The sequence below is a fragment of the Cryptomeria japonica genome, chromosome 9, assembly GCF_030272615.1.
Source record: "Cryptomeria japonica chromosome 9, Sugi_1.0, whole genome shotgun sequence".
Taxonomy (NCBI): domain Eukaryota; kingdom Viridiplantae; phylum Streptophyta; class Pinopsida; order Cupressales; family Cupressaceae; genus Cryptomeria; species Cryptomeria japonica.
In genome coordinates, this window is record NC_081413.1 from 519719755 (window position 1) to 519745342 (window position 25588).

General features: G+C 34.6%; 1 protein-coding gene across 4 annotated transcripts in view; it reads left to right on the forward strand.

Annotated features, from left to right (window-relative positions):
• LOC131066902 (bifunctional 3-dehydroquinate dehydratase/shikimate dehydrogenase, chloroplastic) overlaps window positions 1-18305 on the forward strand; it is a 42899-nt gene extending 24594 nt beyond the window's left edge. For all 4 annotated transcript variants that reach the window (XM_058001787.2, XM_058001786.2, XM_058001784.2 and 1 more), the window contains exons 4-11: window positions 150-368; window positions 11853-12199; window positions 15896-15959; window positions 16186-16294; window positions 16472-16618; window positions 16951-17099; window positions 17343-17505; window positions 17605-18305. In XM_058001787.2, coding sequence (XP_057857770.1) covers window positions 150-368; window positions 11853-12199; window positions 15896-15959; window positions 16186-16294; window positions 16472-16618; window positions 16951-17099; window positions 17343-17505; window positions 17605-17648 — 1242 coding nt within the window. In that variant the 3' untranslated portion in view covers window positions 17649-18305. The remainder of the gene's footprint in view (window positions 1-149; window positions 369-11852; window positions 12200-15895; window positions 15960-16185; window positions 16295-16471; window positions 16619-16950; window positions 17100-17342; window positions 17506-17604) is intronic.
• Window positions 18306-25588: the final 7283 nt, after the last annotated feature.

Sequence of the window (25588 nt, forward strand, 5' to 3'; positions counted from 1 at the left end):
TTCAGATTTTGCTGATATGATTTTAATAATAGGAAGTCTTGTCTGCATTTACATTACTTTTTAGATTTCTGTGCTTTATTTGATAAAGGTTATGGAGTTGAGAGAGTCACTATATGTCACTGATGCAAGTTCTGTTGGTTTCTTTCCAGGCCGCTCCTGATTTTCTTAGTAGTATTTCCAACAAGAAGCCAGAAAACAGCAAGATCATTGTTTCAAATCATAATTACAAGTTTACTCCATCACTTGAGGATCTTAGTGTTCTCGTGGCAAGGATACAATCTACAGGAGCTGACATAGTGAAGATTGCAACAACTGCGACTGATATTACCGATGTTGCTCGAATATTCCAAGTTCTTGCACACTGTCAAGTGAGTTTGCAGAAATAAAGAGAAGGTTTTTTGCTGTTTCTGTTCCTTTATATCTCACCAAGTTTAAATTAATACTTGCATATGAACAAGGGACAATTTGAATGTTATGTTGGTTCTTCTCAAGTTCTCAATTTCATTTCTCATTCCAATCTCCTCATTCTTTCATTTCAATTATTAATTTAATAATTATTAATGTAGTAATATAATATTATAATATACCAATATAAATATAAGATTATAATATTTAGAATATTAAAACATATAAATATAATATTAATATATTAATAATATAATATTATAATGTATAAATATAATAATATATAAATATCAACAATATAAGTTATACAATTTTTCAAGGGATCCCTGCCACATTGGACTGGATCCCAAATCTAGTTCGAACTGGACCCGGATGCATCAGCTTGGCCTATGATCCAGTAACATAATAAATATTCAAGATATAATGCAATAGTTCTTGATAAGAGCAAAATGTGCCATTTTCATGAGGCGATGACATTTATGGAAATAAATGCTATTCTTTAGGAAGTCTCATAAACTAGTATTTCTCAGTAAGTACATGGAAAGGCCAGATTATGATACTGACCTGATTCTTGTACTGAACTTTCTTCTTCCAGTTTGTTTGCTGTGTAAGCTTTTCTGAATAAACAATTTTTTTTTAATTAACACTATAGAAGCAAAAATCTTTATTAAATTGTTATTAATTTCTAGAAATTATCTCAGTTGGCTGGGCAATTTTTTATTTGAAAATCGCTTTTTTTTTCTAGAAAATCAGTCAAAAAATCAGTTTCTGAGTTTAGGGTTAGGGTTTTCTCTGATTTTTAAAGCAATTTTTCTATTTTAGGGGTTTGGGGCACATGGATACTTATATATTTTCAACCCAAGTGTGATGTTTCTTGAAATTTGTACATTCTTTGAAGATGCACAACCATCCTATTTATTGCTTTGAGGATGGAATGCGGTGGATTATGGTGGCACTGTGTCCATCATTTACCCATATTCTTTCTAGAGATAGCTCAAGAATCTTGCATGTCTGTAATATATGATGATGGATGGTAATCCAAAGTGAACCCAAACATTTTGGAAGAATAGCTGAGTTGTTTCCTAGGTTGTTAGATAGCCTATTTTACATGGCATGACAATTGCCAACTTTGAGACTATCTGCCAGAACATACACACAATCATTTTAATGCTTGTTGGTAGGAAACCTTTAAAAAGAATTCATGGAAACTGTTTCCCAAGCTGTGTTGTATTACAATGGAGCTAATATTCCTCTTTTTCTGCTGGTCAGCTTGGCTATAGCACACATGTTTCAAGATTTGATGTATTTTGCAACACTTGACTTTAAATGTGGCCAAAATAAGTACTTTTTAAAATATTAGAAATATTTTTAGAATTCCAGAATGCCCCAAAACGTTGTTGAAGTTAGCCTACAAGATCAACTTTTGACATTTTGCTTTGTGTGGTTGATTGTCCTATTGTGATGTTTTCACATATCGCCCCATTGCAAATGGGGACCCCCTACTTTTTAGGCCCTTTTGGTCTTTTGGCTTTGTTTTTTGGGTCTTTTCGCAGTGGTCTCGTCAGTCTATCTACTTTGCAAGTGTTTGGGGGTCATATTGATCAAGTTTGCTTTTCGTTTGAGCAAATTTGGTTAAGTCTAGGGCTCGTTTTGTCGATTTTAGGGTTTATGCCTTCAATCCTAGATTTTAGGGGTTCCTTTTAGGGTTTTTCGAAAAACTGAACATAGAACTGGAATCAGGGCCTTTTGAGGAACCTCCCAGTAAATTTGAGTGAAATTGGAGTAACTTCTTATTTTTAGAAAGTTCCTATTTTTTAGGGATTTTACTGCATCCCGAAATGTCTTCTTTTGGCGAAAAATCAAACTTACTATTTTTAGTAATTTCTATTGTTTCTATTTATAGTAAGTCATCTTACGTCCTATTTTGGGGTCTAACTCTGTCATTTTGAAAAGTTTCTATTTTTGAAAAGTTCATTTTTGACGAGCATTCTTGAAGATCTGTACAAATCCAGAAAGTCAAAAGCAGACAAACTGGATCAAAAATGGCTAAGTTTGGTATTCCATTCCAAAAGTGGAAGGCGTAAAATGTTCTAATTCTGGAGAAATCCACTTCAAAACCCAAAATGGCACTTCAGTCCGGAGGAGGTCAAAGGTGGTTAAGTCTAGAAGGTTGAAAGTAAATTTCCATGTCAAGGTAAAATCCACATGCAAATTTGGAGTAAGGCGCCAAATTCAACATGTCTTGGAATTCATGAAAATATCAAAGTTCCATGCCTAGGGGGAAATAACACCCATGCATTGGGAAGGGCGCCAAAGTTGATGTCTCATGGAATTCATAGCAAAGTCAAAAATCCCTCCCTGAGTCAAAATAGCACCCATGAGTAGAGTTAGGCGCTAAAACCTCATCATCATGGAAAACAAGAAAAAAGTGTGATTTCCTTGGCCAGGGTAAAATCCACCCAACACAGAGATGGGGCACCAAATGCATGGAGGCTTGGAAAAGTTCCCAAAACACAAAATTCCATGCAAAGTAGAAAATCCGCCCTAGGACAAAGATGGGTGCTAAAACCTCATGCCCAAGGATAATGAAGAAAATGTCAAATTCCATGCCTAGAGAGGAATGGCGCCCAAGGATGAGACAAGACGCCAAGAAAAGGTGTCCATGGAGAATGCAGGAAACTTAAAATTCCTTGAAAAGTGCAAATTTCCGCCCAAGTTAGTCAGAGGGCACTAGGGAAGGGGTGTCATGGAAAGATTACAAATCTCCAAATTCCTTGCCTTGGTGGAAATTCCGCCCAAGACAAGATATAGTGTGCCAAATTTATGGAGGCATGGAAAATCCAAGGTGAAGGAAATTCCACCATCAGGGCAAAATAGCGCCCATTTCTGGGATAGGGCGCTGAAATCAAGTCATCATGGAAAATGAAGAAAAATAAAATTCCTTGATTCATGGAGAATAGCGCCCAAGGTGAGACATAGGTGCCAAACAAGGGGTATCATGGAATGGATGAAAGAAATGAATTCCTTCCCTACATACAAATTCCGCCCAAGCTTGACCATAAGCACCAAAATGAAAGACTTCAGGGAAAACTAGAAGGTGATGCATTGATTCCTCGATGGCATGAAAATGATCAAATTCCTTCATCAAGGAAAATTCCAAGTCCAAGGTCGAGAATGAAGATTTTCTCCAAGACAAAGGGGAATTTGAAGGTCAGGAATGGAATGTGAAAAGCAGGAAATCCCCTCGGGAATTTTTTAGAAAAATCCATTTTTAGACACCAAGTCTCATCGGAATTTGAAATTTTTTGCAGATTTGGACTCGTGAGAAAATTCTTGTAATGCCCCGCCAAGAAACCCTAAAGGAAACAACTACAAACACTCGAAAAGAGTGCAAATAATTTTTTTTTTAATAAGAACACACTAATGTACAAGATATACATTGCAATAGAAGTTGCACAAGCGGAAGACTTAACACAAACTCCTAAAGGGTTTCCAAGGAAGATTACTCAATTAATCCAATGAACATTAAGGTGTATTAATCCAATTAACAATGAGATTGATTAAACCTACTCATGATAGAATGATTACCACATTAACATAGCAATTAAATTCCATAAGAGATTAAACTAAGCATGATTGAATATATACTTTTTTCATTTGTTACATTACGTCACTAAAGCTACTTTCATCATAATCCATATTATTGCACTTAAATTGATAACTTCATACATACAATTAAGATTAATATCACCTAAATTACATTATACAATTTGACCATAATACCATTCATACATCCAAAATTAAAAGGAACTAGATGAACACATACACCATACAACACCAATTGATATCAGAGTTCACCCCTAATGGGCTACATCTCCGGGTCCGCTTCAAGTGCAAGACCATTCTAATAAATAAAAGATGAAAAATTTAAAATACATAAAGTTTACATCAATTACAACCTGCCATCAAGGCATACATAAACAAATGATACATATGACCACATAGGGTCCAAGAGATACATGAATGATCCGAGAAGAACAAAAGGATCCATCTGAAACATGGAATGGAGTAAATACAAAAATAACAACTGGAGCACCTGCAAAGCTAATCCATCGCAAGAAGGTGCGAACAAAATACCCAATGGAAAGTGGCACTACCACTCGACCATGTGGCCCAAAAAGGAACCATCCCTCCATGCTAGGAGATAGAACTAAGGCCCTCAAGCAAGCCATAACAAAGCATCACATGGTCTCACATGTACATGAGGAACTCACACAAGACATAAGCATACAAGCATGACTCTCACAAGAGTGCTCCAAGTAAAGCCAACGCATGACTATACACTAGTGAACATAAGGAAAGAGTGTCATCGCATAGCTGATATGGACTCTGGTAGGCCTCCATAGGCCCCGACCCCCATCCTGGGTTACCCTGGTAGCCTCTCCCGAACCTCTGGCCCCCATCCATGTCTCATGCGAACCCAACAAACCTTTCGTATAGATAAGGTAGTTGGTTTGCCATTCCAAGTCTTCCCACTGCATCCTGAGTCTGTACTAGCACTCAACCATGAGCGGGGCATAATTTATCTTGATTAATGTTTGTAAAACCCAACCCCCCGTTTTTTAATTAAGTTATCACTTATTACTCAACTTTCGATGGGTTACCTTGTTACCTCTTTGGGCACGGCCCCCACTCGAAAGCCACTCTTCCTTATGACACAACACAACCTCCAAAGAACCCCAAGGCAAAACACAAAAGCCAACTAACATAAGGAGTTAAAAAAAAAAAAAAATGAAGGACAATATGATTAAACAAACCTTCTACCATGGTTAAACCAATTGGAGGTGTGAAACGAATTGGTCTATCCACAAAACAAGACCAAAACCACAATAAGGCAAGTACGAACACAACCCAAAACTTAACCAAATCAACTTGCACAATAAAATTACATTCAACAACATGCCATCATGACTTTACCAAATCAACACCAAAAATTCACCAATCAGAGTAAACACTCAAACGAATCTACTTGCACTCTAAATTCATCCATGTTAAGGAATCATAACAATCACTCAAAATATACTTAAAACTAACAATCTCTAATTGTAGCTATTTCAATAACTGACTCTTTCATGATAATAAAATCCACATTAGGGAACAACACATCATTTAAAAACAAATATATAATCATTTCAATTTAAGCCAATTTGGCTATAACAAATATCACTTGAATTTCAAATTTCAAGATAATGAAATTAACATTTAAAATACTTTTGAAAACTAAATTCGATATATAAATCAAAATAATCTTTCCAATTTAAAGTCATATTGACTAAACGTAATTGATGGCTAACAATATAAATTTCATTTGCACAACTAATTTACATTTACATCAAATCAATATTTAACATTTTCTTCATATAATAAATTCAAAATACATAGTATAAATATATACACATATTTATAAATTAATCACTAAACTGATATTTCTTTAAAAAAAACCGAATTTCATCCAATACCATATTCCAAATAAAAATTACAAATTGAAAATTACCATTAACAAATTAAAAATTACAAATTACACACACACACACACACACACACACACACACACACACACACACACACACACACACACACACACACACACACACACACACACACACACACACACACACACACACACACACACACACACACACATATATCGAATTTAAAATCAATATAAAATTTTACGCATTGGACAAGAAATAACATTTACTGTGATTTTGTTTTGACTGAGTTTTTTTTTTCTAAATTCACACAAATAATTGCATTTCCAGCACATGTATCCAATTACTCAATTGACCATAACGCTAGGAGAACGGATCCGATTCAATCCACAAATGAAATTTTCATATATAATATCATTATTCCACATAATAATTTCACATTTAAAACATCAAATTCACATTTTTCAAAAAAGTCTGAGACCAATAACCAGGTTTTGGAGGCCATCCACCATTGATGGACCTCCAAAAACTCAAAAAATTATAACTTGCCAAATTAAACATTTCTTAAAACCCATTGGTTGATGGGTGAACAACATCACTCTTTTGCAATAAAATTCACTTTCTGGGCATACATAAAAATTTGGGCAGCATTTCCCTAAAGCAACTCTCATTTTAAAAATTGAAAAATACAAATTCATATCTAAACTAAAATCCAAAATTCAAGTTGGAGAAATGTTTTAAATCCATTTTCTATCCATTTGCAACAAGAATTACACAATTTCATAAAGAATCAAGTGAGAAATCAAATAAAACTCACCTTCAAGTTGAAGAATTTCAAAATGAAACATGGAGCCAAAGACTCTGAAAGAACTCACGAAAATCGAGTAGCAACAAGAGTTTTCCCGCTCGAATCCAACAAGCTCCTGCCCACAAAATCTCTCCAAGCAAATCCTTCCCAATCAAAATTTCAAAAATCCATTGTAGGGTTGGAAATCTCCAAAATTTGGAAAATAATACTAATTGTTCAAAAATGCATAACCATATTTTATTCCACCATATGGTAATAAATAAATACTCTAATTTTGCTAGCATAATAGAATTTAATTTATCAATTTATAAAAAACAATGGTCTTATTTTTCTTTTTTTAAAAACAATTACTCAAGCCAAATATAATTTAACTTTCACTAATAATTCAACATTCACTCTAACTTAGACAATTAAAAATAATCGATTAATTAATTAATCATAAAAATGATTCTAATACAATTTATTCTTAATTCCCTTTAATCAACACAACACATTAAATTCTCATTAACTACTCAAGAAGAAAATAATTAAACACAACGCATAACACGCAACACTCAACTGAAACCAAAAAAGAACATGACACACATATCAATGTCAAAAAAGTGGCCTACTTGGCGAACCGACAAGGCAAACAAAAGATTGACGATGCTCACAATTGAGCAAGGCTAGGGTTAACATTAGGACCTTAGATCTACCTCCTCCACTTCCATTAGGTTAATTAGGTACACTCAGACCTGTGGAGACGATACCTTGTACCTGCAATTCCCTGCACCACCAAACCACGCATACATATATATACACAAACACGGTAAACACACTAGTGAAGGAGAATCGTGACGTTCCGTGTCTCACCGAAATGAGTGACGGAAAATCATCTCCTCGCACCCCATACACTTCCACACAACATGACGACATATACATGAAGCAACTCGCACGTAAAGTAATTGTGTTAGTCCATCTTTAGTAACGCATAAATAAGCTTAACATTTCCTCATTAATAAAATATGATGTAGAAGCAGAGTTAACAATTACTCATCAATAAGTAATAATGTATATTCAATATCTATTCCTCAATGAACTATAATGCATAATCATATTCACCAAACACACTCCAAAGCGTAATACCAGAATACACATCACAATCACAATAAATCAACCATCCACACAAGCCACTGAAAAGTCAACCTTGGTCAACGAGGCCAAAAAGTGTCTGAACAGGGTAGGGGTACTACAATTGTCTCTCTTGGACCCATGTCCTAAATTTTAAGATAGTTCCTAAAAAATAGGAGATGGTGAAAAATTGTTGAAAATCTCCTCTAGAGCAAGGAAAGCTGGAAAAACTTCAAAGAAAGTCTTTCCAAGTCAAAGATTCTCTCTCCTGAAGTTTTCTCTGTCCTTGGGTTTCTTGATCAAGTGGTGGCGGGGTCAATGCATGATGAATAAATGGAGCATCTTTTGCATGTAGCTGTCACATTTAAGGCATTATGACAGATTCCTTTTGCATGCAGTCGTCACGTCCAGGAGATGATGGTGCATTTATAGTTTCATGGTGGCACATTCATTGCTGGAATGTTTGACCAAACGGCGGCTGAGTCAATGCATGGCGGGGTGGTGGAGCATCTTTGCATGTTGTCGTCGCATGCGAGAAAGGTGGACACTTATGACAACATGGCAATTTTGCATGTAGAACATTCAGTGCCTGTGGGCGAATTTGGTAAAGATGGTTCTTTTAATGCACAAATGGATGCTATTTTGGATACTTTTGAATTAATTGTATAAGGGCATGATGGGTTATTATTTGCTGATTCCCACCTTGTTGCATCATGTGTGGGGAATCTTTTAGGGAAAACCCTAATTAGGGTTTTGCATGTAATCATGGCCTGAGGCCTATATAAAGGGGTGACCCCCCTCATTTGTAAGGAGGGGGAGACTTGTATGAAATTGTTGCGATAAGTTTTGAGATAATAACAATGAAACATTGTTCTTTAATGGTGTCCACTTAAGTTATTTTTTCAAGACTTGCATGGTTTCACCTTCCTCACTTAGAGTAGTAGTATAGTGCTTTGATTTCAATGGAAAATGTAATGGTGTTTGATGAATTTCCATGGTTCATACTTTTTGCATCTTGTTGATTGTAAGTTGCAATGTAAAGTTAGTCTGAGCTCCTAAATTTGTGCTAAGCTCAATTGTGGATAGTCATCTAGATTGTGCCATTTTGGGTATTCAAATGCACTTTCTCGATTCGAAAATCCTCTAACATCCCCAGAAGATTGCACCGGTTCTTGCAGAGTTGTAGTAAAGCTTGGCGAAGCAGAGCTTGGTTTATTTGGAATTTGTCCACCAAAGCACTATCTTTTGATATAACTGCCCTTAGGAGTAGATTTAGATCCTCTAACCCTTTCCCCTATATTTTTCAGTTCATTTCAATTCAGTTTATTTGAAGCAAAAGCATCACAAAATTGCTATATCCGATGATGAAGTTCCAGCCACAACAAAGAAGTGAAAGAATGATCCAAACGTAAGGCCCCTTGGATTACTAGCAATCACATCAGCCAATTGAGTCACGTCCGTAGCATAAAGGAACCTTGGAGTCGTTTGTTTGAACTTCTTGCAATCTTAGCATGCAATCGCACTTTGATCAAGAGAGAGTAAGGTGACCGTTGGTAACTTTATTTTGTGTTCGACGTAGTCATAAAAAACACGTCAACATGTCCCAAGATCCATCTTGCAAGGAATAAGTTTGGAATTGACTTAGCACTAGGTAGTGGTTGGTTTAATTTTGCAAAGTCTGAATCTGGTTTGTATAATTTTGATTGTGTAAGTATAATCATAGAGAGGAGAACATGGAACAAGAGTCTACTCAAACAATTTTATACAGAGTTGGCACTTCCATTCTTATGTTTGATGTTCAGTTGGAAGTGTTGAATGAATGAAAATAATTTTTGATGTCACTTTTCTACTATTTTGATGGTCTCTTTTCTCTAGTGTTGTTTTTTCTACTCCCAATGCCTACAAGCTAGGACAATGACGTAAATTATTGATCACGTGGAAGGTTGTCCCACTGCACTGCATGTCTCATTGTGGTAAGCAATTGAGTGACCAAATTGATTAATTGCTCCTTGATCTCAAGGGTTGTTGAAATCAGGTAGTGCAACTACTAATAGGAGTCTGGAATTTAGTTCCTTGAATGCTTTTTGTTGTGTTATTGCCTAAGTTAAAATTTTCTAGGGAACTTAATTGAAGGGCCAAGTGGTGCGTAAGAAAATAATTACAAACTTCCTATAGAAATGTACCAACCACATGAAACTATGAAGTTTTGTGAGTCTTTGGTGGCTTTGAAGAAGAGAAGTAGATTTTAGCTAGACCCATATGTATTCATGTGCATGTATCATATATCCTAGATATCATATCTCCATGTCAAAAGAAGATTTTCCCACATTTACATGCAACCTGTGTTGCCCCAAACTGTGGAGTAATTGTTGATCATAATTTAATTGTTCTTCTCATGTTCTTCTAAAGATGAGTAGGCCATCAAGACAAATAACAAATGAAATAGTGAATGGCCATAGAATGTCATGTTTTTTCTATATGTATGTTATAGGAAGATTGGTTTGTTCAAAATGCATAACGAACCTATTTAAATAAACTTTTCTTTGTTTTAAATCATATCTTCCAAACATTTGACGATTCAACATGAACTTGATGGTACATCGATTTGAGATCTCTCTTGGTGAAGTGAGCACTATGGAGCTACTTTAGTAGATTTTTTTTCATAGTTATTTTTCAAGGCTCTACAGATGATGCACAACCTCCATGTGCCATCTTATATTTTTCAAGGTATTATAGTCAATGTGCAACCTCCATGTGAATTTGGTGTGAGCACAATTGGGCACAATTGGGCTGTCACAAGGTGATGAATTGAGATTGATGTGGCCTTTTACCCTCAAGTTCAAGAATCTTCTGTTTGAGCTTTTGGTTCACTTGGAATGAACAACAGCATAGAGAGGTATAATGAAGAGGTAGTCTGATAACTAGATCAACGATTTGCTTTACAATGCATTGTTTAGGCCATGGTAGCAAACCTCATTAATGGGCATAAATTAACAAACTGAAAGATATGGTTTTTTTTTTTAAATAATCATGATTTAATTTGGTGAATAAAGGGGAAAAATAAGGCTAGGGTTAAGGTTTTTGGAAAATAGAAAAAAATCTGTCAACTCAGAAAATTGTGATCAAAATTTGTCAATGAATTGCCTAAAATTGCAGATACTACCAAGTCTGCTAATTTATTTGCAATTTTATGGCGATTTAGTCGCTAACAAATGTGAAAAACTTGGCACAGCTGATTTAATTAAAAAGTCAAATAATTTCTTGAAAAAATCATCCTACCGCCCGATTCTTTATTTCTCATGATTTATTGGCAATTAGTGCTTCTATGGTTTAGGCTCTCCAGTTGGGGACTAGAAAAGATTGTTGTATTCCTCCAATACTTGATTCATTTATTGCTTTTTTGTAGAAGGAGGTGCACTATTATCTTGTATTGTAAGTATGCCTTTCTTACATGTAGGATTCACCATCAAGAGCATGATTTTTTTTTAAGAACTCACAAGCTTCTTGCATTGCTTTAGCACTAATGAGTGAAAGCACGATGAGATGATGTAAGTGCCAAATCCACTAAGATCACGAAGAGTGTAGGGAAGAAAATAACAATTTGCACTGGTGGAAGCTGCCATTTGAGATATTAGTATAGGAGTTCTCACCTAGCTTGTTGAAGGAGGACTGACATTTTGTATGAAGCAATGGGCTGTCCTTTTGTGGAGGATGGTTATGCATTGGATACAAATATTGTCTAAGAGAAATCAATTCATAAAGATCAATAATGATTTATGTTGTGGTGTAAAATGCTGAATTTTAGTGGATCAATAATTACTTGTGTATAAGGACGATCAAAATGATTTGCTTTTTTAAAATTTGGGTTTCTTTAGGATTTATTTGTCAAAATAATATATGATCTCTAGTTTTACTATGACATGAATTCTGTTAGTAAATCATTAGTAGACTCAAAGTTGCAACTGAAATGCTTTTTTCAGTTAATTATGTCTCACAAGTTTTAAATCATTTTCTAATAATTGGAACTTGCTTGTCAGGTGCCCATTCTTGCATTGGTGATGACTGAAAAGGGGCTTATAAGTCGGCTTTTGTGTCCCAAATTTGGTGGATATCTTACGTTTGGTACTCTTGGAGCTGGGAAAGAATCAGCTCCTGGACAGCCAACATTGAAAGATCTATTAGATACATACAAGATACGATCTTTGGGAAGAGATACTAAAGTTTTTGGACTTATAGGAAATCCAGTTGGTCACAGTAAAGGACCAATTTTGCACAATCAAGCACTTAGAGAGACTGGAGTTGACGGGATATATGTGCCCTTTTTAGTTGACAACATTGCAGAATTTCTCAAAGTGTACTCATCACCAGACTTCGCAGGTTTCAGGTGCAACTCATCTGCTGTTTACAAGAAACACCATAGTTAAATTATTTTCCTTTTTTCTTTGTATCCTATTTGTTAGGGTGAGATATGTATTGTATAGCCATACTTTTTTTTTACAAGATATTTACAAGCTAATTTAAAGCAATAGGGACATATTGTCATATAATAGTTTTCTTCATGTCCTCCACCATAAAAGTCAACCAAATGAAATGGCAAAAATTTTAGGCTTCAAGGTCAATAGTCCAATAAATTTAGTTAAAAACAGTCTCATGTTTATTTATTATTTTCTTTATAGCAATGTCAAGCACTATTTATGGCTTCCTCGAAGATAACAATTTTCTGAGGGAAGGACTACGTTGTGATGCAATTTTTTATTTTTTTAAAAGTAGTCTTTGCCCCTGTAGCAAAAATTAGGCCATTCTGATTCCATTTATTGTGTTATAATGTGAATACATTTCAATCATCCAAACATGTATATTCCTTAGTGATATGTTTCTGAGGCTAGTGTGCACTTAGATCCCCTTTACAACCCAAATTACACAACTCTAGCTAAAACAAATCCAAACAATTTTCATGATGTTTCTTTGAGCTTACTGGTGTGACTCATACAAGTCTTACAATTCAAATGTTATAACAAAAACTTTAGCATGTATCTTGAGATATAAAAAATATCACTCATGAGGATGTGTTCCCATGGTCTGGGTGACATCTTGGATGTGCTGGGGACTTAGGTACTTGGAGGGGAAGTCCCCTCCTTGTCCCCCTTGTTTTGAAAGTTTTGGGGATGCTCCTTAAAGAGGCACATCTCCTTATTTTGGTCTTGTTGAGGAGACTAACTGGCATTCCCTGGCTGTTCCTGGGACTGTAGGGCATCCCCCACATTCAATGCTTAAAAAACAACAAAAGGAAATTAAAAAAAACATTCCAAAACAAGTAAAAGTGTAAAACGATGGAGGGGCCCACCAAGGCCTTCCAACCCAAGAAAATACTTTAAAAAACCATGCTCATAGCGATTTTGCATTCACTAAAAGAGAAGATGAAAAGAGACAGAGAGGAAAAGAGAAGCGGAAGAGGAAAAACAAGAGGAGTTGCTTCGGAGATATCAATGATTCAATGCAATGATGACTTCAATTTCTGAGCTTGTTGCTCAATGTACCTATGTACTATCATACTTGGCATCTCTCAACATAAAAAATGTTATGTTATGTATGATTATCAGTCTATTAGATGGATTATGGAATCAATGAATTGTTTTCCAATTCACTTATGGAACTTCAGTTTCTTTTGGTTCATATTATTTTTAGGTGTTCTTTGTTAATTGGTATTTTAAAAAGTTCAAATATTATTAATTCTATATGCTATTTTAATAGGCATCCCCCTGCCATCTTCCAAATCTGAAATTGGAAAAAAAATGTTACTTTCCATCAAATGCAGATTTTTGTTCGCAATCCCTGAAACTTGCAGAATCGCCAGATAACATTCATCAACAACACATTAAAAACCTACTATGATTGTTATCTATCATAGAAATTTCTACATAAATAATGAGAATGAATGCAAACAAGTTTGTTAAACAGAATGTTGTTCTTTATCAAAATTAATGTGATGATGACAGGAGTGGGAATTTAGCTTGCAAACAAACTAATCTGTTTGTCTTTTCTTCTTTTACTGAAATTGAAATGCTTTACACAGTCAACATAATGAACCATGATATTCATAAATGTGATTGGCATCTTTGTAGAATAGTTAACAGGTCTGGCTAGATCTAGTCTGATCTATATTTTCAGATTGACTGGATGAATCCAATACAGATCTCGCTTTTTTCTTTTAATTTATAACTTCTATTCCAATTTGGTGCACTATCAATAAAATAAAAATCTTCAAAATTTAAAGAAATATACATAAAAAAGAAAAGACAAATGCTGGTTAATTCTATGAAAGATGGTGCAATTCAGAATAATTACATTTCAATGTATAGATTTTTTTTAAAGATATCATAATGGGGGTTCTGTAGGGGCCCACACCCTTGAAAAGAAGTATTACACTAAGAGAGATTAGATTTCCACAGTCCTTTAAGATTGCTGCTTAGTTTCTGGATTCCACTGTGTAGGCTTTTGTTTGCATCCATTTTTCATATCACACTCCATGATCCATCATCAGTATGAGAGAGCTGTTGGCTTTTGTAGTGGTACATGAGAGCTAAATTAGCAACAAAATCCTCCCTGATAGCTGCTTTGGAGAGGCAATTGTGGATTTCACAAACCCTAGCATGGTCAGGTCCTTGCAAGAGTAAATGTATTGCAGTTGTTGGTTTGATGTGCCTCCTTGCAAGAGAACCACCCCATCTTGATGCATGAATGGCTAGTCTTCCATGCTTAACCAGCAGCTATATTAGAGATACTACCGATGTATGACATTGGAGTGCATTTGCCAAAGCAGCACCATTTCCACCCTATTAAAAATCAATAACAGGACTGCGCAATGACCAATCATACCTATCTTATTGAGCCCCACTTGATGAGTTCAATCCTTTGCATGCTCCCTGGGGTACCATCTTCTTAATAATAATGACAACTTGCTGGTATACTAAATGAATGGAGATAGCTTTGAGATTCCCATTAAAAGAAAATATAGTTCCTCTCACCAGTTATTGAAAATGATGTGCCATATAAATACCACCATCATTCTATGCCACCCTCACACTTACCACATGCTAACCGCCCTTAGCACCTATCCCCTTTACAGCTTATTATATGCTTATGGTTGCCTCATAATTGATTAAAATACACATTCCAAAACAAAATATAAACTTCTAGTATACACACCACTTGACCTATGATATTCTGAATGACAATTTACTATTTAAATTGGGCCATGTCTTTGAGCGATGACTAAATTGCCATTATTGGTGCTTGTTGCATGCCTTAATTTGCTAGAAAGGCTGCCATAGTGTTAGATTCTTTTTGCAATGAGTAAATTTGATTTTTTTAAAGGATTGCCTCAAGATTAGGCTTTGTTTATGTAATGTCTCTTTTTCAGTCCATTCCAACATTCAAACAGAATAAAGTGTATATGCCCAAAACAGAAACCTAGGGTTTTTTGAAAGATGCTAAGTATGTAAGATCCAGGGCCAGTACTGTCTGATCCATCCAAACTAAGTGCATCATGGCAGCTGCTATGTTATGCCAAACATCTCCATATCTTCACAACAATCTCCCCCTTTGGTGAACACTCCTTTCAGTTCTATAAAAACTGCAACATCAATGACTGATGGTGATGATTGATACATTTGATATCAATGACAACGCTATGTCCAATAGGGTTCATGCGATTGCTTATTGTAAATATGGTTCACTGTAGATTGACATCAAACTATGCTGCTGAATCTTGAAAAGTAAATCTTATTACATAATGATGAACTGTGGAAATGTCACCTGTATAAAATCATTCTGTTTTACTGTTGTATAATTATTTAATCACAATTGCAAGTTTATATTTGTCCATTTTGAGGTACAGAAATCTTTGTTGGCCACTACCCAAATTCAAATACAGGTGTTTCCATTTGTTTAAATGTGTTAGTAATTGTTTTTGGAGATGCTCTTCCTTATGCCAGTGTTCACATTGATCACAAGGAGAGCTCTTGAATGTTGTAATGCAGTTATAATAGTCTTGATTTTAATATACTGTTTCTTTTTGCAGTGTTACCATTCCTTTCAAGGAGGCTGCCCTCAAATGTTGTGATGAAGTTGATCCACTTGCACAGGTATTTGTTCACACCAGCTTTATTATTTTCTGGTAGTATTCCTTAAAAATAGCTTACTTTGGCAGAAATGACGTTTCTTTACTTGGGTAGTTAAGGAAGTGAATATTTATTATCTTAATACAGCTTGAATATGTAGGATCCATGTGGGTATTAACCGGAAATAATATGCTATGAAGATAAAGAAAGTTTTCCTAGAACTTATCTTGGTTTTGTGTTTCTTATTCAGTCTGTGGGAGCAGTAAATACAATTGTGAGGAGAAAAAGTGATGGAAAATTAATTGGTTATAATACTGACTGTGATGGTTCAATTTCTGCAATTGAGGATGCCATAAAAGGTGCCAATTTGAATTTTTTTAATTTGTTCAGATCTCATTCTTTACTTTGTTTTTTTCTCTTTTCCCTTATCATCATATTGATGCTAATTATTTTGCATAAAGAGCAATCATGCTTGAAAAGACATCAAAGAGAACCTGTGGCGGACTTTCTGAGCTGTCTGTTGTGTTGCTTTTCAGACAAATATGCTACCAAAGATTGGACACAAATCTCCCCCCTTACTGGAAAGTTGTTTGTGGTTGTTGGAGCTGGAGGAGCTGGTAAAGCACTTGCATTTGGTGCCAAGCAAAAGGGGGCAAGGGTTGTAATTTCCAACCGAAACTTTGGTATTTTCCCCTCTAATATATTTGGAAGTACATTTCAGTAAAGATAAATAACTTGACATATGCATTTTTCTAGAGTTAGGCAACTCAGGTCTTTATGGTTCTACAAATATTAATGTTGACAGGTAGAACCTATGTATAATCATGCATAATGAGATATAACTATATTTTAACATGTCAGAGAGAGAGAGAGAGAGAGAGAGTAGGTAATTCTATAAGGTTGATACATAGAGAGCAGTGCTGCCAATAACAGATGGATATGCTTTTTAATTTTATTGGTGTTTATAATTTTCTATGTTTTAATTGTATTGTCTCCTTCAATGTCTTACTTGAAGAACGAGCCAAGGCTTTAGCAAGCCAAGTTGGTGGAGAAGCTATTCCTCTGGACAAACTGGATACCTTCCATCCAGAAACTGGAATGATCCTTGCAAATACAACATCAATAGGAATGCATCCAAATACTGACCAGACACCTATATCTAAGGTTTGCCATCACCTATGGTTACAAAATTGTTATATAATTGTTCATGTTCACACCAATGAAAGATAAAGGGTATCCTTGTATTCTTAATCACCATGCAATTGCTTAGGTTGTTATTGCCGACGCCCTTTTAATATGGTGCTATGTTTTGTTGTGCCTGCATTTTTCATTTTTCTTACTTTTTCAAAGTTTCAACCTTATAGTGCCTTAGTATTGTAGTTTTGTAAGAGAATGCTGTTTTTTCAGGATTCTTTGATGTCATATAGTGTCGTTTTTGATGCCGTTTATACACCAAAATGGACAAGACTCTTACAAGATGCAGAATCAGTTGGAGCATCTGTTGTAAGTGGGCTGGAGATGTTCATAAGGCAAGCCATGGGGCAGTTTGAACTATTTACTGGCTGCAAAGGTCAGCAAGCTCTTATTCCCTTAATTTGTGTAAGATATTAAGTGATATCAATTAGTTCTTGTTTATTAACTGTCACAATGATGCTTGAATTGAATGCAGCACCAGAAAAATTGATGCGGGAAATAGTTATGAATATTACTTGAGTACTTCAGCTTTAAAGATGACAGCACTATTGCACTGCTTTTAAGTTGAACTTCCTGTGCTGAATGCAGTCGAAATTTCTTTTAATTGATGGTGATTATTCTTGAGGACCCATTATAGCTCATAATTTACAGATCCCCGTCCTAGAAACAAAGGGCATTTTTGCTGTTGATTGTGTGTAAATTGACTCCAAGAAATGACCTAATAAATTATTTGCAACCTTTGTTAAATTGACAAAAGTGGAACACTATGTTAGTTTTCCATACATGGCTTTAGTGTTGTGTCAACAGGAAATTGCCTTGTGAATGCCCTAGAGAGAATGACCACATGTGGCAGACAAATCAAGGTATGCATTGCCTGGTATATTACGAACTTTTAATAAAGTTGTTGGTAGCTATAGCCTTTTTGATAAAACTCAGCTCTTTGTAGCTGCAAATATCGTGCAGACACTTCCATGGTATTGTCCCATAGAGTTATCATTCTGTGGGATGAGAAGCTCTGAGATAACTAATTATATTAACCATGGTGTCACTTAAATGCATTGTTGATTGAATGCTAGAAAAATAGACCCATCAACTTGAAAAAACTGATTTAAAAAAAGTCATGCAAGGGATTATTGGTTCCTAAATCAATCGAAAGAGACTATTCCTTAATTATCATGCATGTGTTTACAAATTCACTCTAGGATTTCACTTCCGTAACAACGACTAGCAATTCAAAATAATTGAAATGTATGAGGTTGTCATGGAAGCAATTTTGCATTAAATAGAGGACCAGCTCATAATAAAAGATGAAATTGTTTATCATCCTTTATATTATCTGCAACTGTGTGGCATAAAGTAGTCCAGATGCATTCCTTTGTGGTTGGAGTGAATCCGCATTGCTTGGTATTATGCAAAGAACGTAATGCATTGATGTATCCATTAAATGCAACCAATGAGATTGATGGCTTATAAGGTAGTGGTTTTGTCTTGGTAACACCCACCAAAAAAGAAAAGTAAATGGCCTTAACATATCAATGGGAGGAAAGGATAAGATGTTACTAGGACTTTGAATTTAACAAAATGCTTTTATGTGGATGCCATAATTTTTTTGGGTTTTGCAATGACGATGTATGCATTAAGTAATTCCGTTGCACAAGCTGCATGATGTACCTTTTGAGTTTGGTTTAGTCAATTTTTGGCTGGAAATGAACATTTAAAATTAAATTTCAAAAAAAAGTAAAGAAATTTTTTGTCCAATTGTTTAGGTGGCACATTGGTAAAAATAGTGATTTAGGTTTAAATCCATACATTATGCACTAAGAAAGCCTATTATTTTGGAGGATTATTGGAAAAAGGGGATATTTTTAGTATACAACTCAACAAATTGGTTCTAAAATTGCTAAAACAAATTGGAACCTAACATCTACACAACAAGGCCTCATTGACACACATCACTATCACCAAGCTTTTGGATGGATATGTAATAGGAAGTAGGATATGACAAAGTTTACCAAAAAATGAATACAAGCATACAAAAGAAAAAGTTTCATATCTTTGATGCAAAGGAAACCATCATAGATACATATTACAACCTAGTGATTACCAAGCCTCTTCACTTATTGCCCAAGCTTAGATTAAAACTAGGGAAATTTATTCATTTCTTTATTGCACTATCGTCAAACATATTGGATCGAATAATGAAATAGTTTCTAAACTATAATATAAAGGCAATACAAGAACACCAAAACATTGGTAGTACAAGGTCTACTATACTTTCTAGATAAGTGAAATTTAATGGATGATAAGGCAAATACACCCAACATTTATGGTACAAATTTACCACACCTAACCATTTGCTTGGTATAGGTGGATGTTGGATCATATCTAACAATGAATTATCATTCTAAATATAGTTTTACAATAGATCCAATAAGGTAAACCGATGCTAAGATACACAACACAAGCCCAACTAGATTCAAACTATACCACAAAAATTTGTTTTCTATCCAAAGTTATAATCCTAAAGATCAACACAATTCAAAATATTAAGGGGATTTTATTAGTAAGGATTATAACATGCTATGTTTGTACTAACACACTTATTAGCCAAACTTGTGGGATCCAAGGAATATGACATTACTCCAAGCCTACTTTACAATTAACTTCCTAAATTCTAAATGAAAAATTTTCATTCCATTGTCCATTGTAGAAAATGCCTTAAAATGTCTTGAGATAGTCTCCAAAACTAGAGACCATGATCTACAATTCAAGTTGTATGACAACAACTCCATATAGATTGACATGTGTAAAGACCAAATATCCATAGATCATCAAACATGGAAAACTTGGATCATATGATGGTCATCTCTAAGTAGCCAACGGTAGCCAATCACAAAGGGCACAAAGGTTCTTATCTACTAGAGATTGAAAGAATCATCACATAGAGCCAAAATTGTGCAACTATAATGGGCCAAAGTATCATCACATGCAAAGTAACAAGTTAAATCACTATAGATGGAAAACATGCTCATTCTTATATGGCTAAATATGATTACTACAAGTAGCTATATATGAATCACTACAAATAGATTAATATATTAAAACATACTTGAAAGTTGCATAATGACAAAGCCCAAAGGCCTACCCTACAAGGAGCAATAATTGAACTTCAATAAATAGAGCAATACACATCACCATGGCAAGAGCCATATGGAGTCGCAATCAAGATTAAGTTCTACTTTCCAAAGTCTATCAATGTAACGAAGATAATTATGTTGCTTGGAAATAATCTCATGAATAGGGATCATCATCATCATGAACATAGATGAAAACAGCAAAAACATTTAGGTGCCCACACAAGAGCCTAGTAAAGATGAGACCATCATAAGAACCTTCTACGCCTTCAACAAAGTAGCCAAGGAAATAATGGACCAAATAATGATTCATCATTTACAAGGCAAGTCAATGGAAACCATGAATCTTAAAAGGAATCTAATGTTAGTACTCCAAAATTTATAAGTACAATGTTGTAAGGGAAAATAAACCACTTACATAAATACCTAGGCTTATTAAGTAATGCAGTCAACTAGACACATAATTAACCTACATAAATGAACTAGAAGTGATATTAGAGTTTTAAGTAAATGTTCCAATAAATCTTGAAATAAAATGAAGTAAATGCAAGTTGCATGGATCTAAATGTGATGAAGATGTCACTATGTTGATGTTTGGAATTCATTTTACCATAATGCCATATTTTATTAAATGTTAAACTATTGTCACTGATATAAGAATTTGATTGTGTACTATGTTAGTTCGCTTCTACAAATGTTGACTTGAACCTATGCATAGAACTAAATTGTGGCTATTTTAGGGATACAAGAATATCAAATTCTTTTTCTTCCTTCAAAATAAGAAGGCAATTAGGGTCCATTCTTTCTATCAATTCCTCTTAAGGCCAACTCCTCACTACACAATTGGTCTTCCAAGTTCAAGTTATTTCTTTCTCCTACTCAAAATGTCTTGGATCTTGATTGCTCTCTTGTAGAGAATATACCCATGTTAATCTCGCAAGATCAAAATAAGATGCTTCTTTTCAAATTCATTTGAGGGAATTCAAAATGCACTTTTTTTCTTACTTCTAGACAAAGCACACGGACTTGATCATTTTACTACTTTATTTTTGTAGAAATGTTGGGATTTATCAACAAGGATATTTGGTGAGTAGTTGAAGAAGCCAAAAGAAATCCTAACATCCTAAAGGAATTGAATTTCACCTTCATTACCCTCATTGCAAAGTCTCAAAATCCTTAAACTTTTGCTGATTTTTGACTCATCTCTCTCTATAACATCATTTATAAGATCTTTTCTAAAGCCAATCCTCTGAGATTGTCTTATATCATCCCTCATATCATCTCTAAAAACAAGGAGGTTTCATTCCTGGTAGAGAAATGTTAGAGGGTGCTTTGATAGCTCATGAAGTCCTTTATTCTATTTAGTCTACCAAACTATTAGCCATGGTGATCAAGCTACATATGATGAAAGCATATGACAAAGCAAATTAAATTTTTATAATGCTGGTATTAAAAAGTTTTGGGTTTTCTCACCATTGGTGCAAATGAATATTTTATTTTATTTCAAGTATGAAGTTTTTTATTCTTTAATTTGGAAACATGATTGATAACTTTGATTTCACTCAAGGGATAAGATAAAGAGATTCTATATATCCTTTCCTTTTTATCATAATGGTCAAGGCCCTTAGTGTTGAAGCAACCAAGATCAAAATGCAAGAACAAAAATAACTTCTATAGGTGAATGATGAGCACAAGTAACATGCCTATCAAATAAAATGAGTGTCAAATCTACAATGTTCCTTGCATATTAAGGCAAAATAGAGGAGGTAAGAAGGTAGAATTGAATGTCTAACTGCCCCACCAAATGTGCAACACATGTTAGCTCATATGACAAGTGTGAGAGCATGTGCTAAGTGTGCATGAGATATGTGTCTCAAGAGGTGTGTACATGTGTTTGAACCACATGAAGTGAGACAAAAATTAAAAAGTCCCTAAGTGGAGACTTAACAAGTGCAAATGGGTCAACCTAGAAAGAGTGATATGCTAACTAGTTGTGAAATGACCCTATTTACTGTAATAACCCCCCTTAAGTGCAACATAGGGAGGATAAATACAATGTTGATAGGTCTCAGCTACTAGGCCATGTTTGGGACTCATGAATAAATTTTTCATAAATGGAGTAAAGAAGATAATTTTTTAAATAAGAACTCCTATGTAAAAAATAAATAATATAACGTGAATGTACAAGTGATGAGGATAGAAGATAGAAGGAAGGACTCGTCGTGATCTTCTAAGGACTACCTCTAGCACAATGTATAATAAAAAAAAACCCTCATAGGAGAGAAAAGAAGGAAAGAAGGAAAGAACTTTGCAGTGTCGAAAATTGCATACCCCTTTGTGATTCCACCTACACTTTTGTACCCACTTTAGTGTCCATTTCCCTAGCATCTGAGTAGGCTCATTAAAGCCCTTGCATCAACCCTTTTCCCTTTCATGATTCGCAAGACACCTTTTCAACAACTACCTTTCAACAATTGATTTTGCATTAACCATGTGTTTCTCTTGCCACTTGTCGTTTTTGAGTTTGATTCATTTGGACACTAGTGCATCGCACAAATGTTCGTGCACCGTGAATTCATTCCACGATATCTTAACATTCAAATGTTGATTCTGCATATTTCAACACTTGTCACCTACCTTGGCCGATGGAAACTGCTTAGATTCTCCTAAACAGCTAGCTAACCTCTTCTTTCCCTCCTATTCTCTCTTTTCAATCCATCTTCTCACTTCTAGCAATCTCTCTGACTCTTTGAATCTCTCTTGGTTCTCTCAAGAAATCTCTTGTATTCTCTTAGCTCTCACAACTTTCTCTTGCTCACTCATTTGCTACAACAATCTCTAGCTTGCTACAACAATCTTTGCATCTCTCTTGGCTTTCTCAAGCCTTGTTGGTAATATCTTTCTCACATCTTTGAGAAAATTGGTATTTATCACATCCCCTATCTATTTGATCATTTATCATTCTATCTATTTATCTTTTTTATCTATCTATCTATCTGGTTGTCCATGGAAGTGGAAACACCAAAGTGGGGGTTTGACTGAAGCAAACCCCTATACAACCCCAATATTTTTCCTCTTCTGTATGTGTGTAGGTTTATTGAAGGCATTCGAATGCACAAAGGTTTGTTGTATTTATTGATTTTGTTCCTCTCATTCAATCCCTTAAATTTTGTTATTTATTTTATTCTTTTATCTTTGTATTTGCTATTACATTTCTAACTCCTAGGTTTTGTAGGTCATTAAAACACAGAGTTGGGTTTTTGTGCTTTTGAGTCTTTTCTGTTCACGGTCTGTACAAGACTACAGTGTGTCACATTGATGTTTGCACATCATGTTGGTGTCCTTGACCAAGATGCTTAGATTTAGACTGAAGACTCTATCGTCTACTCTTTCCATCTTTGTAATTAGATATCTTCACCAGTTTCACTAGTTGGAGATATCTAAATGTATGTTGTGGAATTGGCTCTAAAGGGAACACAATCCTTCCCTTTGTAGGAACACTTTTATACTATTACAAACTCCATGCTAGGAAATGCTTCCTATCAAAACTAAGATGACAAGAGAATCCTTGCAACCTCCTCTCAAAATGCCTCTTGTAGTGATAGTAGATGCTCAACATTGGATGCTAAAGATTATCCATGAACAATATTTCTCCCCTCACGAAGAAACAAATACCAGGAATGTGCAGGAAGTAAGATGAATGCCTTTGAATTCTTCACATGATCCAAAGACCTAGATGGTGTCTTCAAATACTGCTCAAATGGTCCATGTGAAGGATGATATAGAATTCGATCAAAAGATGTATACGAGGGGATAACAATGTTGATGTGGCCATCATAAAAAAGAAGACAAATTTCTTCAATATTGTCTTCTAATTTTGTAATGTGAGACTCTACAAACAAAGATGATATGTCTAGTAGAACTACATCTCCAATGTGGTGGATTTGAAAAAATGATGTCAATGTCCTAGTATTCTTTATTACATTGTTCATCTCCAAATGATGTTGATGTATCGCGAGATGTCTAAGTAAGACCACATGATGTTTTTGCATGTGTTGGAATTAAATGATTAGGTAAAGAAATACCATGATAAATAAGAAAGTGCTTTATTTCATTAATTAAATGATAAATACAATCTTTTGTTGTATGCCTTTTCTTCACAAAATATCCACATTTGATTTTTCATTTATTATGAGGATTATGAATAATAGTCAAATGCAAGAGATGTAATGCGAGAGACATGAACATATGAATAGCAAAATCAAAAGAAAAATACCTATATTACCTCTTAATTTAATTATAACTAAAATCAAACCCCACCCCCCCCTCCCCCCCCCCCCACGCCCGCCCCACCTCCTCCCCCCCAAAAAACTGCAATCTTTTTAAAGTTGATTTAAGATCGGCGACATTTATAACACATACCTTTTTTATAATTTTTGATAGAATTGGCTATCCAAATCTTAATTTTACATGCAAAAAAAAATTCTTTGCAAAATTATTGATAGTTTTCAAAAAAATTTATCAATGTTTTATAGTTAGAGTGAAAGTTATGACTATCAAAACATTGAACTTTAGAGACCAAAAGAAAGTTAAAATATTACTATTTTGAAAAAATCGATTTCACCACAACATCTATGACACAACAAGCTAATTGTTAACTATAAACTTGTAAAAAAACAACTCCCATTTCACAAATTATCACAAAATTAAAAAAAAATCCCTCCTTTTAAAAAATTGATTGTCAATTTGAAAAAAAATGTCATATTTATAAATGTGAACTGTCACAATTAACATAAAATGTTATCTAGGTAATTTATTTGAATTGCTAACAAAATTTTATAGTTAGCTAAAATGTAACAAGCATCTTGCAAACTATTACAACAAAGTTTTGTGAAATGGTGGGGATAAAATTAAATGTCAATTGTTTTGAAGACGTTGAAAAGTCTACAAAATAAATGGGTTTCAGAAGATCAAGCTTACATGTGTTATAACATTTTTTTATGTCTCTCTTAGCTCTCTTTTATTCTAATGATAGATCATGATGTCTTATACAAAAAATTACACACAGTCAAAATCTGAAACAATAATAACTATATTTTAAATTAAACAACAATATTTATTATGTTGTTAATGATTTCAAACAATATTGATGTTTGAGACTCAACCACACAACAAGAAACAGATGTAGAGAAAAACACTGCAAAATAGATGGAGTAGAGTGGCTGACGTTGTGAGTCCTAGAGGATTCTCTCCATAATAAGAGGCCACTTATATACACAACTTGCTTTACACCATCAACTCAACAGAGAGAAAAATGGGGATTCA